The sequence below is a fragment of the Macrobrachium rosenbergii genome, chromosome 22 (genome assembly GCF_040412425.1).
Source record: "Macrobrachium rosenbergii isolate ZJJX-2024 chromosome 22, ASM4041242v1, whole genome shotgun sequence".
In the NCBI taxonomy this organism is placed as follows: Eukaryota; Metazoa; Arthropoda; class Malacostraca; order Decapoda; family Palaemonidae; genus Macrobrachium; species Macrobrachium rosenbergii.
In genome coordinates, this window is record NC_089762.1 from 21,537,147 (window position 1) to 21,549,315 (window position 12,169).

At 39.6% G+C, this 12,169-nt stretch overlaps 1 protein-coding gene across 6 annotated transcripts in view; it reads left to right on the forward strand.

Moving 5' to 3' along the window:
- LOC136850627 (uncharacterized protein DDB_G0284459-like) overlaps nt 1-11,683 on the forward strand; it is a 370,523-nt gene extending 358,840 nt beyond the window's left edge. For all 6 annotated transcript variants that reach the window (XM_067124330.1, XM_067124327.1, XM_067124329.1 and 3 more), the window contains one exon: nt 11,035-11,683. In XM_067124330.1, the coding sequence (XP_066980431.1) occupies nt 11,035-11,088 (54 nt within the window). In that variant the 3' untranslated portion in view covers nt 11,089-11,683. The remainder of the gene's footprint in view (nt 1-11,034) is intronic.
- Nucleotides 11,684-12,169: the final 486 nt, after the last annotated feature.

Below are 12,169 nucleotides of genomic sequence, written 5' to 3' on the forward strand. Positions count from 1 at the left end.
GAACTCTCATAACAATAAAAATTATGACTGAGTATTCTAAAGTCAACAGTGATCCCTTATAAAAGTTATTAATCATGTGAAAAATCAGACTGAGTTTGTCAAAACAAGTGTGAGGTATCAACAATTAAATAAGAAATATACTAGAATAAAAGGGCATCACTCCATCAAACAACTTTAACTGTTTCCCTAGTTTTAATTCATTTCAGCAAAACTAAAGGAACAAAACATGTTTATCTCTTTGCATTATGCACACATTTAATCCTATTCACTGGTGGTCAATAAATGGAACACTGTTTTTAAAAAATCTTAAATACAAAAATTTATTTTTAAATTAAAATTTTATAGCTAGAATTCAGTAAAAAAATGTACTATTACTTGAAAACATGAAGTTTAATTAATTCTTGAGTTAAATTACAAAAGTTAATTTATCAAGAAATTAAATCATTCAAGCAAAATTTAAACTATCAACAATTACTCAAGATTTGAAAAGAAAATCTTAGTAAATGAAAATTAAATCAAGTATGCAATGTTAAATTATTAAGAAATACTTAAATTGCTAAGTAAATAAATGGTAAATCACCACTATGTAAAATGTTAAAAATTAAGAGATTGCAAACACAAGAACACACAAAAATACCCAAAAGATTTATAAAAACAATTTCACTAAGGTAAACATCCCTTAATCCTTATTATACCATGTTAATAATAAGTAAAATTCACTTTACCTTACACAAACTTGTGAAAACTTTTGCAAAATCACCTGAAATGCAGCTGCTTGAGATTCACAAAACACGCTTTTCCCACACCCAGATCTCAAAAGCTAAAACTAATATCAATGACCACACAAATATTTTATGTTAATAACTTCTTTCTTTTGAAGAGAGAGAGAGAAAGAGGGAACCACACGAATGATCTCTGAAATCAGAATGAGCAAACTTTTGGATTCCAGTTAGAAATGAAACAATCAGATGACGTCATTATTAAGGCATTTTGGGAACGAGATACAAGAGAAAACTCTAGAAGAGGAAGGTGACGTCACTTCCAGAGCAAAGTGATTTGGGGCCAAAACCAACGCATTAGAATAATACGTGATCAGAGCAATGCAGTCTTACAAAACATGATGTAATTGCCATGTGCTTCAGTGCAACACTTGTTCACATTTCTCAAAAAGGTACACATCTTTACCAGAAAATCGTATGGGACACAATCAGAACAATATACATAACACCGTGAAATCATTTATCTTTTTCTCGTATGAGACAGAATCTTATTCAACTGTTATTCCGACCTGTCAACGTGTAAACTCAAAACAAAGCTCTTGCTTATCTTTCACTATGACAACTGAATCAAAACATAACAACTGGTGTAACTCGAGTCTCTCTTTCTCGCTACTACACTATTATCAAGAAAGATATTATTAATTCTAAATTACGTTGTTAAGTTATCTAAATCACTAACTCTTTTGAGATCTGACGTTCAACAGTTATTATCGTTACACATAATACATTATAACTAGAATAGTAAATATATCAGAATCATAGAAAGATATGCATATTACAAGGCAATATCATGAAATTCCTTCCCCCAGAAGATTAGTTATCCCGGGTTTGAATCCAACGATTCATAGTGGGATAAATAATCTGCTATGACATTATCTTTTACATTATATGGTTGCAGGCATATCTTTTACATTATATGGTTGCAGGCATAAAGACCACCTGGTCAGTCTCTGATTGTTATTTTTCGTCATATTGATGAATGAGATAGGGTTGTGGTCAGGCAACACTAAAATTTCTTTATTTTTGGGCCCGTTCACATACACTTCAAAATTTTTCAGTGCTGTGATTAATGCTAATGTTTCATTTTCAATGGTTGAGTAAGTTTTCTGATGCCTTTTCAACTTTGAAGACATGAAACACACTGGATGTAGAATGCTGCTGTCATCTTCTTGACGTAGAACAGCTCCAGTTCCACAGTCGGATGCATCAACTTACATTACAAATTTCTTATTGAAGTCTGGAACTTGAAACACTGGTCTTGAAGTTAAAATGGCTTTAACCTTCAAAAATGATTCTTGACATTCTGGAGTCCAAACAAGCTTTGTTTTCAGACTCATTAAGCCAAGGTAAGGGAGCTACTATGGCTGAGAAATTTGGACAGAATCGGCAATAACATCCAGCCATGCCCAAAAATATTTGTAGGTGTTCCCTGGCAGTAGGGGGGTTAGCCTTACGGATACTTTCTACAGTAGCATCAACAGGAGCGAGAAGGCCTTTTCCAACTTCAGATCCCAAATACTGAACAATTGCCTTTCCAAACTCACTTTTTTGTAAGTTGATTGTTAGTCCTGCTTCCTGTAGTTTCTTGAACACTTTCCTTAAAATCTTCAGATGTTCTTCCCATGTATTAGAATGAATCACAGTGTATCAAGGTATACACCCATTCCTTTTATGGATCCTAGCAGTTGATCCATCACTCGTTGAAATGTTGCAGGTGCATTCATCAGACAAAACGGCAAAACAGTGTATTGATACAGTCCAAAAAGAGTAATGAAAGGTGACAGCAATTTAGTATTCTCATCGAAGGGAATTTGATAATATCCTTTCAACAATTCTATCTGGGAAATACACTTGGCTTGCCCATTATTATAAAGTAATTGATCAGTAAGAGGCAAGAGATAATTGTCAGCCACACTGGTGGAATTCAGTTTTCTATAATCAGTACACATCCTAAATGAGCCATCTGGTTTCTTCACTAACACACAAGGAGAGCTGTAATGACTGGAACTGGGTTCTGCTAATCCATGCTGCAATAAATACTCCATGCCTTTCTTCAAAACATCTCGATGAAACGTTGATAAGCGGTAAGCTCTCTGTTTAAAAGGTTTTCCATCTTCTTTAATCTTTATCTCATGCTTTGTCAGATCGATACGCCTAGGTACACTTGCAACAATTTCTGGGAAACCTCTAATCACCTCACTTAATTCACCACTTTGCTCAACACCCAGATGTTTTAATTTATCCTCAAAATTTTCCAATATGGAAGAATTGTTCATCTTGCTTTCAGCTCCCAATTCATAGTCATCATCGTCCTCTGTAGATGAAGTTGTCTGTGTTATTGACCAGTACTGTTTCAGTTTTAGTCTCTGAGAAATAAGGTTGCAAAAGATTCACCTCTGTTGTTTCCTTCTTCATGGTGTTTCAGTTGCATAAGTTCGATCACTTACCTTCTCTTTTATTTTGTAAGGACTTTGAAATTTATTGGTAAGGGGAAATCTTTTCACTGGTAAGAATACTAGAACTTGCTGTCCTACACTAAAACTTCTTAGCTTAGTCTTAGCATCATAATCTCCTTTTCATTTTCTTTTGACTTATTCTCAGATTTTCTAAAGAGGATTTTCTAATTTCTCTTAACCTTTTCCTTGAATTCTTCACATATTCTCCTTGGATTTCCTCTTGATTTTCTTCCCAATTTTCTGCAAGAATCTTCAATGGACCTTTCACGTCTTGACCAAAAATCATTTCATTTGGTGAACATCCCATACTTTCTTGATAAGCATTCTTAACTTCAAACATCAAGGTTAAACCAGCATCCCATTCTCTTCCTGATTCATAACAGTACTTAGTTACCATACTTTTTATTGTCTGATGGAACCTTTCCAAGGCTCCTTGAGTCTCTGGATGATGAGCAGTTGATAATTGTTGTTTCACTCCTAACAAATTCATCACATATGGTATTCCAAACTTGGAGAAAAACTCCAACTACTCAGCAATTACCTTTGCACTTATACTTCTTACTGGAATCGCCTCAGATACCTGTCACAGGACACATTAATGTTAACAGATATTCGTTTCCTTTCTTCCTTTTCAGAAGCGACCCAACCACATCTATAATCATCTTGCTAAAGGATTCTCCTCTTAACTTCTGTGGGTTGTAGGGGGGGCTTTCTGAAAGGTTTCATTCAGTTTTCCAGCTATCTGGCAGGTGTGACACGCACTGCAAAAGCTGCTAACATCCTTGTGAAGTCCAGGCCAGAAAAAATACTTCATAATCTTCTCAACAGTCTTCCTGATTCCCATATATCCAGACTCGTGCGCTACTGCTACCACTTGCTTCCTCAATGGATATGGATTTGATGATATTCGCCCCATTCAGCATTTCCTGGTATATCTGCAGGTCAATACTTCCTCATTAGCAATCCTTTCATTAGATAATAACAGGTAGGAGTTTATTGCATCTCTTCTTGATCAACAACTCTGAAGAACAGATCAGCCAACGTTGTATCCTTCTTCTGCAGTTCCATTAGCTTCTCTCTAGTCACTTGACCAACTTCAAGGGCTGAACTCTCAATATCTGCTAGCTCTGCTTCTGTAGTTTCACTACTATCACCAGCAACACTCTGACTACTCTGAGTCTCTTCAGTAACCCCGAAGATGGGAAACTGCCCTCTGTCATCTTCGCATTGGCCATACTTGTTCAACACAAGTTTTTAATGAAGGGCAGGCCTTGCCCATACTGTGAGGATTACTTAGTCCCTTTGACTGCAAAGCATTTGTTAGTGAAATGCCTCAGTCTTGGGGATTTAAGAGTTCGATACCTCTCTGAAGCTCGGGGTGGGGATGGCGGGTACATCCTTGCCAAGATCCTTGGAGAGGATGTGATGTATGATTCTAGTGGCATTTTTAATATTTTAAAAGCTGGAGTTTTACCTAAGATATAATTTTATTTCCTCTGTTTTAATTATATAATAAATATACTACACTATGTAGTCCTTTAACGGACATAGCCGCCAATGGCTATAGAAGGCACGATACCTGATAACTCAAAATCATTCATTAATTCTTGCCCCTTCTCTTGAAGGAAGGGGGGGGGAGGGTAAGTTGAAGGCTCGCTCTCTTCCCCCTCTCTGAATGTCTTTCTTGGCCTCCTGAGCACTGGAGGTTTTTTGCCAAGAGGAAGCTTCAGAGGAGGAAGAAGGCGCCATCTTGGAAGGGGTTTTCTCCTCCTTCGATGGCTGCTTCTTATTCTTCGTCTGGTTCCTTTTATGCATTCTCCCTCCAGTTGCTTCTTGTTCCTTGGAAGATTTTACCCCTTCCATTCTTCCATAGCTTCCATAGCTTCAACTTTGGAAATTTTGGGAGAGGGGTCAGGAGATATTTTCTCTATGGATACCCCCGCTCTCTCTGGGTGGGGAGGTTCCCCCCTGTGCGAGAAGAGGCAGTGCCATGTTCTTTTTCAGGATCAGAGGTTCAGAAGACATCTGGAGTACCAACCAATGGTGGCCTGTTACCCCATTTCCTGTCCTCTTCCTTGACCATGCCGTCCGGCTTCGACAGTTGCCAGCCCTGCTGCTCCCCCTAACCTAGCTTTACCAGTGTTGCCACTTCAGTTTTTGGTGTACCCTGACCAGTGATTTGAGTTGGCACCCGGCCTCGGCAGCTGCAGAGGCTAACCCGTTCTCCTCCTCATAGTCCTACGGCTCCGGATCTGCCAGCAGCATTTTCTTCTCATAGCTTTGGGGTCCCTTCCACAATGGTGACTTCTAGCACTCCGTCTTCTGATGCTCTCATGAAAGCAGTGGCTGATGGAGTTGATCATTTTTCTTTCCTAACATACAGACCCCCGGTCTTTGCATATGGGATTATCTTTCCCGTATGTGAAGACCTCGGGTTTGTGTGTTAGGAAAAATACAGATTACTTTTAAATTTGTCATATTTCACTCCAAGCAGAGATCAGCAATCAGAATCTACAGCAGTGTCGTCTTCCCCCGATCCCCCTGCTTGTGTTCATAGGAAGAATCCCATCTTAGCTGTCATGACATTTCGCATTACAACGGCTCTCCCTGCTCGTGAACTGAGAACCTCTACTGCAGCAACTGATGGCTATGAGATGATGTCTTCTGCTCCTGCTCTTTCCGTGGAGTCTCTCGCTTGGGGTGTGATGACAAGGCTCCTGTTATAAAATCCAGGCTTTTGAAGGCTTCGGAAGTTCAGCCATTTCCTTCTGGATCCTGCAATCCTATGACGGACGTGAGAGATTCTGCACAGCCGCAGACGTTTCCAGCTTAAGCCATTGTCGCCTCGTTGCTCGCATGTCCGTGGCATTAGTCTCAATCTTTCCTGAACTCCTCCCTGTTAATCGATGAGGATTGATAGATCTTTGTTCATGTGCAGAACAAGCCTGGGTTTTCACATTGGGATAACGGATGTCATTCCGACTATGGACGTCGCTCTCCTGCAGATGGACGTAAATGCCCTAATGTCTGTGGCCACGGAGGTAGCTCTCCTACAAACAGACGTAAACTTCCTGTGACAGATGCGGAAATTCTTCCATTCACATCCATCGCTCACCTGCTGATGGATGCATTCCAGTTGTGTCAGGAACAGGCCTTCCCAACAGTTCTAAGTCTCCAATTCGTCCAGTGCAAGTTCGAAGAAAGACGATAAAGCTCCAATCAAGAAATCCCAAGTAAAGTATCCTTCTTTGGTGCTCCCTTTTGATCCTACACACCGAAAATCCAGACCATCTTCGTTCGAGCTCCCAACTGCGGCCCCGGTCTCCTCAGTGTTCTCATTCACGCTCTCCCAAGAGGTTCCGAGATCTTGATCCCTATTTTTACGGACGTTTGGATAGGCATTTCCGTAATGACAGAGACTGTTCACCTTGCCTTCATTCTGTTTTGCATTCTTATAAGAGAAACCATGACCACCACTCATTTTCATCTCACAAAGACTAGATGAGAAAGCCATAGACATGATTCCAACAGCCAAGGACGTGATTCCCACAGCCGTGGACATGATTCCTATGACTGCGGGAGTGATCCATAAAGTAACGGACATGATTCCGATGTCCAGGAACGTGATTCGGACAGCTGGGAACATGATTTGGACGACAGGGGACATGACTCAGAGGGCCAAGGACGTGATTTAGACGGGTGTGGATGTCACCCTAGCCATTCTAAACTACCCTACAGTAGTCCATCAATTCTGATCCTGCAAGGTTTTTTCCTGGTGCGATCGGAATTATTTTCTAACCTCATAGATCTACGGATCAGACTTACTCCTTGGTGCAACAACATCAGTGTTCTGTTCTGCAGTACTCTTCTTAGCAAGGATAAAGACTAATTCTTGAAGATGGAAAGAGGGGTCCTGGTCTTTGCCAAGATGTCCCCATTCCTTCCCACCCTCTCTCAGAGAGGTGAGAAGACTTAGTGTAATGGCGAGATGACTACTCCCCATTCCTTCCCACCCTCTCTCGGAGAGGTGAGAGGACTTAGCTTAATGGTAAGTCAACTACCTTCTGCTTGGGGTTGTACACACTTCCTCCAGAGTTACTTTGTGCCTCAAAACATCAAGTGTCAACCGAAGGAAATTCACATACACCTGAAGAGGTTAGTTAAGTTGGGTACTTAACCTAACTTAGCCTAGCCTAACTAGTTCTAGTCTAACCTTACCAGACCTGCATTTCAATATAATGGAACTACTTGTCGAATGGCATCAACCATGAGGTGGTCTCTTGTTCTGCAAGGGACTAGGTTGGGTTAGGTTTGGTTGAGTACTTAGCCTAGCTTAACCCTACCAATCCTGCACTTCATTATCCTGGGACATCTGGTTTAATGGCATCAGCCAGGAAGGTAGTTAACCATTCTTCAAGGGTCTGTGTTCAGTTAGGCTAAGCTAGCCTAGTCTAAATTAAACCTACCTAGCCTAGCCTAGCCTAGCTTGACTTAATCTACACCTTAAGAACCTGGATCTTCTTAAATCTCAAAGCCTCTAGATCTGAGGATAGATGTTCCACAGTGTTGTTAAGGAACGGCACCATGGTAATTCCTTAGTCAAGGGGGGGGCGGGGGGCGGCTAGCGTCCTATCATCTCTTCAATTGACTGTGTGGATGCACAGGTTTGGAGTAGTACACTCAGCACAGCGGTCAACCAGATGCATTCCATTGGCAGTGCTGGTGCTCGAGTTTGCAGTGGCACACCCAGCACAGCAGTTAACCGGACACACTCCAGGATGATGGATGTATGGCAGACAAGTTCGTTTTCGCATCCATGATTCAAGCCTTGTGCTTGCAACTTCCCGTCGTTTTGCCTGATTTGCTGGGAGATCAACAATACCTCCAAACTAAGTTCTGATAACTTGCATTTCGTTCTTACTCAGTAAAGAAGCAGTGTCTAGGAGCTCCATTTCTTTTGACTTGATGTAGATACACTCCCATTGTGAGGAGTGGGGGTTGTGAGCAGTAGCTGTTGCTGTTGTAATTACCAGTTGATCCACAACCCGAGGGGAGTATTATGTGGATCTTAAGACAGTTTCAGGAGTTTCAGTGTCCAAATAGGCACTCCTTTGATAGCAACGACACCAAGGTAGTGCCATGTTTACACTATCCTCCTCCAGAGACTTCGTTCTTAGGAACATTGATCAGGACGGCAGTCTCCTACACTTCCTTTCTTGAGACTTAAGCAAAGTTTTTTTTAGACTTTCAGGAGTCTCACGATCCAAGATAGACACACTTCTGTGTGATAGCAGCAGTGCCATGGTCAACAAAAGTTCCTAGTGTCCTTTCATCTGCTCTATTGTAGTGCAAGTACACGAGCAGACAGAAGAACATTCAGTGGCCAACCATGCATCCCAAGCAAGATGGAAGTCATTACAACATTTATTTGCTGAAGTCAGGAGATAAGGAGTCAGTCTTGACACCTTGACTTCTGGATTTGTTCAACCTCTAAAGAGTCTTGATCATTGTCCTTCTTTCTTGACTTACTGAAGTTGGCACTGTTCTGTCCTGTCTTCTTGCACCTCTGGTACCCATTTACATTCTACATGTTTCGAAAGTGTTTAGTGAGATGGATCATTCCACTTCCACTTCCTTGGTTCTGTGGTGCCAATGACAGTATGACGTCTATGTTGCCTCCATAAAGACTAGAGTTTCAACCCAATGCTAATGACTCATTCGTTACCTTCGAGTTGGCCGAGAAACGATGTCCAAATTGTTATTTCTCTGACTAGTGAGGTGATCAAATGAGCTTACCCTGCAATTTCTTGGTGGACATTTGTGCTTTTTTGACTAGATCTTTTGAGGCCAGGGGCATCAATCTGTCTATAGCATTCAGGAAGAACCTGTCGTTCAAATACTAGGATGGAATGTAATCGTGCAGATCACATTCATCTCCTTTTACCATGGGACGTTACCCATAGGTCCTTGGACTTCTCTTCCTTGGATCCTGTGGTGGATGCTCAACAAGTCAAGTAGTTCACCCAGCTCTTGAGAGACAGGTTGCATCTTGCCTAAGGTGTGCGGCTGCTAGGAGGAGGTGTGTGTGGGACTGGCCTCCCTTTCTACTGTCTTCCTTACTCTTCCAGTGGGCAGAGGAACAGTGAATGAGCTGCTCATGCTGGACTGGCGTGCATGCAGGTGATCTAGATGACTGAGTATCCTATCTATAATCTAACTATATGTATTAGTAGATGCAAATCCTTCCTTCTCTTTAGCAAGGGGAGAGAGGGACTGACTATGAGCAAATCAGTTGATTATTCTTAGCTTTATAGTATCTGACACTATGGGTTCATTCAAACCTTTTCGAATCAAGGATATTACATCCTTTTAATTCAAAATGCTCAGAAATCTGATGATTGAACATCTCTCTTGTTTAATGGATCAGAGGTATGGTATCCTTCCTTTGCTCTTTCATGGCCAGGAACAGAGTACCCAGGTGAGCCAAAGTACCAGTCAGTTCAGAAATTTACTCGGAATCCTCCCTCCAAAAGTAAGTCTCCCATATGTAAATACCGAGGGTTTGTATTTGTGTAGGAACAAATGAAAAAAAAGTAATTTTGTATTTTTCCTAAAATACAAACCTTAGGTCTTTACATTAAGGGCCCACCTCTTACCACCCCTCATTCTCTTACCTGGGCCAAAATGTAAACTGCACATAACTGAATGTATACCAACTTGGTGGGTGGTGCTTCCGCCCCTACCATCAGTAACTGTTACCATATAACCAACCTTGCAAAAGTTTAATGGCCAGACTTCTAGCTCGCTGAAAGCTAATCCCATATGTAAAGACCCCTGGTTTGTATGTTAGGAAAAATACAAATTACTTAAAAAAATTTGTCATGTTAGGACAAAAATTATGAGAAAGATGACAATTCAAGCAAGGGTAAAACTTGAATAAAAAAGAAATTAATTTATGAATATCAAAATGTGACATCTTGAGTACTACTCAGCAAAGCAACCTGTCATTGCCAACTTAGGTCAGAATTGTTAAATAGCAAAAAACTAACCAAACACTTGAGAAGTTTAAAAGGATAGAGAAGTTTAAAAGGATAAAAATATTCTCATGCAAATTGCTTCAGAATATTACTAAATGGGAATGTGACCAATGATGTAATGTAAGAATTGAGATGAATAACAATACAATGTTTGAAAAGCATGGTGTAAATCTTGAGAACCAAAGCTCTCGCCAGGCTCTGAAGGAGTCACACGGGAATTAGAAGCATTTCCTTGCAGAACTGCTGAGTTTGAGCTGGACGTGCACGGTAAGAATTTTCTTCATTTAACTATTTTCAGGTTGGTGTGACTGGGATTGTATCACATGGAATAATAGCCCTATCACCCACTGGTGGTGTGCAAGTATTCTGGAAGAGTAGCACTAATGTGTGCTAGCAACTGCTCATATCTGCAATAGCTATTCATCTTATTGTGAAATAATGATTTTTACCTTAGTAGGGACCACAGTATGTCATAGTCTGTGGAATACGTACTATGTCTACCTTGCCTCTGACCACAGAAATTGGGCAATGCTTTTCAGGCAAAATGTGATTGAGCTGGAAGGCATATGAGAGGTTCCCCTCCAGCCAGCCTCACTCTATAGAATTTGTCACTAGTAACATAGTAATCTCAGTTCAATAATTAGCATGTCCAATATCATGATTGAAATAGTAGTGTTATGAAAGTATGGTTTGTATATATGAAACTTGAATGATTGCCAAAGTTTTCTTTTAAGCACTTAAATGTATTTTATATTTTTACAGGGTTACTACAATTTATCTGCACCCCCACCTAATTATAATCATCCACCATATTAAGCTGAAATGGATGCAAAGGATGGAACCTCAGAGGTATAATTTTGAGTGGTATAATAAGTAACATTCCCTGATTTTTGATGAATCAGTACCTTAAGAATTAAATTAATCATTCTGTTTTACTTCAGGGGCATAAACAAATACACATTTTTATGTAAATAATTTTCTTAGGAAAGTAGCATACCCTGAACTTTAATGTACAGCATGATTGCAAACTATTGTTTAATCATAAAAAGTAATTTGGTTGTATTCTTTATAGAATGTGAGTCATTTTTAAAAAACATGAATTTTATTAGTATTTAGGCTACAGAATTGTAAAGTCTCGTAGACTAAGAAGAAAATTATCACTTAATAATTATGTTAGCATAATTTTCATTTATTTTTTTTTATATTTTTCTCGTATTCAGTTTTAGTTTTTGGAATACTGTAAAGAATACTTTATGATGAATGGCCAATGTTCAGGATATCTTTTGAAAACATTTTTAGTTTAGTTTATTATTGAGAGAATTGCTTCATAAAATATGAACTGTATTAAAATACACTAAAATAGATGTGTCATCTTGTTAGCTATAGTGTTCAATAAAGTTTCTGAAAGTGCTCTATTTGTTCATGATTTAATGTATGTGACCTGTATTGAATAGGAAATTATTAAAATGGGTAGAAGGGCAGATTGCCACGACTGGTGCCCTGGTGATTGGGGCATCTTCCACTTGAAGGATAGAGGACAGCTGTTGGATGTGGTGTGCAAGTAGCTAGAGGTAGATCCCTTCAATACTGTCATGTTTAGCCATCCTTAATCTGGTCCAGCAATAATTGCAGGTCCAGCTGTTGTGGTATAAATATTCTAAGACCTCCTACATGAGGCAGCTGAGAACTATTCTGCACTTAAGCATGGAATAAAGTTACATTTTAGGTCTAACTTTTGATAAGAAATTTACTTTTGAGAGGCAAGTACAAAATATTGCTTCCTTTGTTTTCCAAAAACTTGGTATTTTGTTGAAATGTTTTATGATGTTTTGGGATGAAGCTATTACATCTAAGTGTTTTAACTTTTCTTCTTGCTTGATTGGAGTCTTTTTCTCTG